Genomic DNA, 6676 nt, shown 5'->3' with positions numbered 1-6676 from the left:
AGATAACAGGATTAAAATGAGCCACCTATCTCCAGCTGAAGGGAACTGCTGAGGAAGTTAAAGCCTCAGAGAACAAAAATAATTGGAAGCGATCATAAATAGAGATAATTGAAGAAAAATACAATCCTGCCAGTGTGCCAGGGGAAAAAAGGGGTTGGAAGTTTGTGATTTCTTTGATGATGCTACACACTTTTGTCCAAACTTGTGGACCAGGGAAACTTCTAGGATATATTTTCAGATAATTAATATGGGAAACACCTTTGATAACGAGGTGTCCCTGAAGGAACAGAGGAAGAACAACTTCTTACCTTCATGTGAAAAATGAATAATTTCTTTATTAAAAATTGCAGGGAAAAGATGCTAGGGCAAATTTAGTGTTTAGACTGAAATTACATTCTAATGTTCCAGAGAATCATTCAAAAATGTTCTTATAAATGCATTTGAGAACAGTTAAAGAAGTCAATAGTGTATAGGAGAGCAGAAGCCTAATTTGGTAACTGGTGATTCCTTAATTCAGATGCCATCAGACTTTTCCCCTCAAACTTTACAAAAGTTTGATTGTTAAAGAGATAACCTCTCTATTACAACAGATTAAACACTGATGTTTCATTTACATTAATTGGCCAAGATAGTATGCTTCTACAAACCAGCAAGGATGTTGGGTTTTTTTAAAAGAAGAAGCAACACTATCAAAGACAATGATTATATAGATTTGACTTAAGGTTTTGCATTGACTGTTAATTCTGTGCAGTATGATCAATCTTCCTAATTTTTGTTGTGTGACGTGTATTTTCTGGATCTTTGTATCTGTGCCAGTACTAATACTGATTTTAATACTTTTAGATCAATATTGTGCTATGCCTTAGCGATTTTATGAAGGATTTTTTAAGATGTCGACACAGTAACAATAAATATGGAATGAAACCTTAGGTATGATATACACGTGTTTTTGATTACGTTTCCTGTTTGGGACCTGAAAATATTTCCATAAGCAACATATATTGACATTTACACATGTGTGTCAAAGGTTAATTAACTTGGGATAAAACTTCTCATCAAGATTTTTTTTTTAAAGAAGATGGAAGAAAACATTTTGCCTCTTTCTTTGAAAAAATCCAATTGAAACTAAAATTCTAAAAGTTCTCTCTTTCCTACTGGTCATGATGACTATTTCCTACCTTCAGGATCAAGATCAGCATGCTTCTGAATACCAGTTGCTGGGAAGCAACAACAAAAGGCTATTGCTCCCATGCCTGTTTGTGGGTTTCCCATGGGCATCTGGTTGACCATGGGAAACAGGATGCTAGACTAGATGGGTCTTCAGTCTCATCCTGCAGACTCTTCTGTTCTTACTAGACACTGTTTCGTAGTTGGCATTTCACCCTTGGTAGTGTAGGTTACTATCTTCTGGAGGCAGGTAGGCTTGCCAACCTACCAGAATTTCAATTTGCTAGCCAGTTGACAGATCATGAAAAGCTACCGCCACTGAAAAAAGTGGGACCACCAATTGCATTATTTTTCTGTCAAATGAACCTACCCACATACTTTGTTACAGAAGGCCCTGCCTTAGGTCTGACCATCTCAGGTACAGTGGGTGGCTGCACAGGATCGGGGTGTCTCAGTAGTGGTGCCCATATTGTGGAACTCCTTCTCTTAAGAGATCCCGGTTGACTCCCATTCCGTCACTGTTAGGCACCACGTGAAAACAGTATTATTTAATCACACATTAGAGGGCTCATCCAGACGACTGCAAAATGTGTGACACGCCCACTATGTGTTTATTATTTTTCGGTCGTCCAAATGACGTCTCGTGCTGTTACGCATTTTCGCGGGTTAAATCCGCTCCTTGCAATACCGGCAAAAATGCGATTTGCTGTTTAAAATCGGGAATCATCCACTGTGCCTTCAGGATGCAATACCGTGGACTTTACAGCTGATGGGCGGTTCTTGGGCGTTTCCCCTTGCCCCTTCTCCTCATTCCCGCCAATCACATATCTGCACTTTTGCGCATGTGCGAGAATAAGCCTGGGAAAATTGAACCAATCATTGCAATGGTGGGGTGTTGGGGGGGGTCTGCAACTACTGCGCAGATACATTTTATTTTTTGCCAGCCTGCAAACTGGGCAGCCGCTCTGGGTGAGATCTGCAATGCACAGCAAGGAGAAAGGGGGAGTGGTCGGTTTCAGCCTGCCTCTGAAAGCTTTGTCAATTTCATTCTACTTGCTGGGGTTTTTGCTTCAAATCAGAAAAGCATACATTCGTTTAAGTGTAATATCGCAAATGCAAACAAGAAAAGGGCTTCTGGTAGGTTTCAAGCCTGCTGGGAAAGCTTTGTCAATTTCATTCTGGGTGGGAAGGAAAGGGAGAAGGAGGGGTGGGACACTTTTTTGGAGAAATAAGTGCATTGCCAGCGTGTGTATCTCCTTAAATATCAATAACGGCACAAAAGCATACATTGTTTAAGTGTAATATGGCAAATGCAAACAAAAAAAGGGCTTCTGGTCAGTTTCAAGCCTGCTCCAGAAAGCTTTCTCAATTTCATTCTTCATGGGAAGGCAGGCTGAAACTGACCAGCAGCCTTTCCTTCCCAGGCCAGAACTCCTTTACAGCCATATTGTGCTTCGTTGCAAAGGGGGAGAGGAGCATACCTAATTTTTTTGCTGACCAATTGGTTGATAGGGGGAGGTTTAAGAGACGGAGCTTGGAAAAAGCGAAAAGAATGTAGGGGTCTTACCGCTGCGGGTGTGCGGGTGCAAAAAAGCATTTTTTTTAATTGGGAAAGAGCGAACTAAAAGGTAAAGTGAGGACTATCAGATGACAAACCGAATATGGAAACTGTGAATTATCCTGCTCCGTTTGGATAAGCCCTAGGTCAGAGTTTCTCGGAATAGGTTGTTATATTGCTACTGCGACTTTGATGCCTCCCCTCTCCTTTTCTTTTTTATGTTTGAGATTTGTTTTTGATAAGTTTTGTTGCCTACCTTTAGACTCATGATGGGGCTGAAAGCCAAAAGCAGGTTTTTAAACTTTTATTAATACTGCCACCTTTCCCATGTTTGCGGCTACATCTAAAAGACTAATGGGTCTATAGTTAGTCAGATTAGCAGGGTCACCTTTTTTAAATATAGGGATCATTATGCTTGTTCTCCATCCTTGGGGAATGCAGCCCGTTTCATTAATTTTTGTAAATAAAACTGCCAAGATAGGGCACCACCAGGAGAAAAACGCTTGATATAGATCTGGTGGTATCATGTCTTGGCCAGGGGCTTTCCAGGCTCAATGACTTAATTAAATTTTCAATTTCCACGCCAGAAACCTGCGGCCAGGATGGAGTATCTGGGGGGAGAATAGGCGGGCTATGTCGGAGTGATGATAAATCCCCGAAGATGGTTTGAAAATGAGTAATCCACAATTCCGGTAATATCAGGGGAATTGAAAAAGGCGGTCTATCAAATATATTACAATGGATCAGACTCCAAAACTCCCCCTGCTTCCCTTGGAGAGCTACCAAACCAAGGCGTTGCCAGAGCAAAGTAATATATGAAGATTTTTTTAGTTTCAGAAGATTATTATATTCTTTTTTGAGTTTTAAAAGTTTGGCAATAGCTGTTTCCGAAAAGTGAAGTCTAGTAAAACACGTTTGGAAGCAAATTTGCTTCTTTTTAGCCTGGCAAAATTTATCATACCATGGCATGGAGCCTGATCTAAAACTAGATAAGAGGGGATTAAATATGGTGACTAACGGTTGGAGCTGAGTAGTAATCTGTTCAAATATCACTCGAATATCAATTGTCGGAAGGGAGGCTTTGTGGCGCAACTCCATCATCATAGGGGACGTTAGAAATATTTTAGCCTCTTCCAATAATAAAGTAGACCATCTTCGGCGTCTCGGCCCCTGACATACATCTAATTCCGGTAATATCCTAAATTGGATGGGCTGTGTAATTAAATTGGACAATTTCAAAATCAATGGTAAGTGATCGCTTTCAGGTCTATTACCTATAGAGAACCCTTTTACAAAATCTATTATTTGTGGGGAAACCAAAATACAATCCACCACACTAGCTCCTCTTTTGGTAATAAAAGTATAAAACCCATTTGACAAATCAAAACTAGAACCATTTAGACATAAAAGATGTGCACTAATCAAGCTCCTATATAAGGCATGTCCGTTTTTATTTATCAATTTATCTCGTGAAATACGCGGGAGTAATGTTAGATCCCCTGTAAAAAAATCCGAAGAATCAAGTGATCGTGGGAAGCTAGAACCCATCCCGGCATTAAAATCTCCCCCTATAATTAAGCTGTACATGGGGTACTTTTGCTGGATTAAATCAATAAATTCATCAAACTCCTGCCAGGATTGGGCCCTTAGTCTTGGTCCGAAGGGAGGGAAGTAAACATTAATACATATAAGAGGGTAGAGTGGCGGATTAGGAGTTATAATTAAAGCTTGGCAAGTACTAGGGGATGGGCATGAAACCTCTGAGACTAAAACATTCATCTCAGTAGATATTAGAAATGCCAATCCTCCACTACCATGACCTTTCAGGGCCGAGCGTTTTGCAGGCTTAGTCCAGCATTTAAATCCATCCACATACAACCTGTGTTCTTCCATTAACCATGCCTCTTGGAGACATAAGATGTCAAACTGTCGAAGGAAGGACAGAAACTCTGGATCTGCAGCCTTATTATTCCAACCAGCAATGTTCCAATATACAATGTTGGAGAATGATGGAACTGAAGGAGCTAAAGAATCACTTTGACCTGACTGTACTAAAGTACAATCGTCATGGGTAATAAAATGTCAGTATTTAGAATCATTTAAAAAATAAATTTGGTCAAGTTCTGGACGTATCACACTAACATTAAAAATAGGTAATTTCGTTATCCATAGGGGAGAGCAAGAAGACTGGATGGGGTGTGAAATTGATTCTATCTCATTTGAGGCCAGGTACCGCCTTTCCGTCCAAGAAGGGGAGGTTGGGACTACAACATCAATCAGCTCTAAATTACAGTTAGAGCCAGAGTTTAAAGTGGGACAAGGAAAAGAAGAAACGGGCAGCTTTAGCTGGTAGTGTAAGTCAGCCTTCAAACGGTCCAGCCTATTAATTATTTTAGTTTGCTCATCTAAGGGTAGGTCAGGGAAAACTTCAATCAATTGAAGATCTTCTGACTCGCGAGAGTCATTATTTATATTCTTTAGAGAGCACTGATGCTCTAAATTTGGAGGATATGAGAGAGCAGCTGGCTCGCAAGCTTTATTGATGGAATTACTTATAGTTTTTTTTGAAGAAGGTGGTATAATGATCAGTGGTAAAGTACAAAAGGTGGGTGCGTTCTAGGGACCAAGTTGCAGCCTGGCGACAACGCTCATTCAGAAGGATGTGCAGGTGCCATTGGCACACACGCTCAGCGGGCCGCAGGCCTCGGAAGAACAGCAGCGGCAACAGGTGACGGGCGAGGCTCCAACATGGGCCCCGCCTCTACGTTAGCTCGGCGGCAAGCTGCTGTTCTCCGAAGCCCACGTCGCGCAAAGCAGCCGGAGGAGGAGGAGCAGCGGCGGTACGGAAAGACCTGGCTGCTTGCCGGGAGTTGAAGCCACGCAGGGCAGCCACCGCCATGAATTCCAACCGCACGGAGAGCGACTGGCAGGGACTGGTGAGCGAGGTGAGAGGAAAGGCCCCGAACTGAAAGGCGGAGCTGCCTTTTCCCGCCATCCCCCCCCCTCCAAAAACAGGACGCGGCAGATCCTCTTCCGCTGCTTCCCCGTCCTGTGTGCCCACATGAGAAACGGCGAAGGAGGGGAAGGATGCCGCCGCCTAACAGCTATGTCGCCTGTCAAGAGGCACTGGTGCAATGGCTTTCTCCAAGCCAATGTTTGAGCAACCTGCATCCGGGTCCTTCCCCCCGTCCTTGCAGGGGATGCTGGCGTTTCCGGGAGCAACCCGCCCGCTGTGGGTGATCTGCAGTCTAGCTTGCAGCGATAGGGGTGTTTCCCTTCTTTTCTTATGTGTTACATGTTTACTTTGAAGTACGTCATCGGTGAATACACTGAGACTTGCTCCCAAGCATAGGATTGCAGGTTTGTCCATCTGGTCAAATGTTCTGGCTCACCAAAGCTTTTGCCATAAGATTAAAACTTCTGTTCATATTTTCGGAGGCTATAAGACGAAACTTCGTTGGTTTTGTCGCCACAGACATAATTGCCCTTCAGGAGGTAATTGTATCTATAGACAGGCACCTTACTTGGTAGAGGGGCTGACACCTGTTAACTTCATGCCACGTTTTTGGGCTGTATGTTTGTGTCTTGTTATTATTTGTCTCAAACACGACACTTTTACTATTTTTGCTCTTTTTACTTAGTTGGTATCTTGGGAGACAGGAATTCCTGACTTCTTTTATGGTTACCAGAACTTGGGGTTTGATCTCGGGTTTCTAGAGTCCTATTCACACAACACAAACCCAATGAGTGAATAGGAGAGCTACCTGCATGCATTCAGTTGAAAGTCTAAATGAAGTCTACGAATATGCACATAGACTCATTAAAAATATTCAACTGAATATGTGTAGGTGGGGGGTGGACCTCCATCATGATCGAGGCTGATGCTATCATGCGCCACCTGTTAGTTGTCGGGTGATGTCCCCTTAGTGGCCACTAGGCCTCACTGTGACG

General features: G+C 42.6%; 1 protein-coding gene across 2 annotated transcripts in view; it reads left to right on the top strand.

Moving 5' to 3' along the window:
* Window positions 1–5364: 5364 nt before the first annotated feature.
* The window catches only part of CCDC149 (coiled-coil domain containing 149), a 79221-nt gene continuing 77909 nt past the window's right edge, over window positions 5365–6676 (top strand). Inside the window, exon 1 of one of the 2 annotated variants that reach the window (XM_061583199.1) lies at window positions 5365–5670. In XM_061583199.1, coding sequence (XP_061439183.1) covers window positions 5623–5670 — 48 coding nt within the window. In that variant the 5' untranslated portion in view covers window positions 5365–5622. Of the gene's footprint in view, window positions 5671–5817; window positions 6086–6676 lie in introns of those variants that run through there. The other variant, XM_061583200.1, reaches the window with a different exon arrangement.

The sequence above is a fragment of the Rhineura floridana genome, chromosome 9 (assembly GCF_030035675.1).
Source record: "Rhineura floridana isolate rRhiFlo1 chromosome 9, rRhiFlo1.hap2, whole genome shotgun sequence".
In the NCBI taxonomy this organism is placed as follows: Eukaryota; Metazoa; Chordata; class Lepidosauria; order Squamata; family Rhineuridae; genus Rhineura; species Rhineura floridana.
Note: the sequence above shows the minus strand (reverse complement) of the source record. Positions and strands in the feature narration are given on the sequence as shown.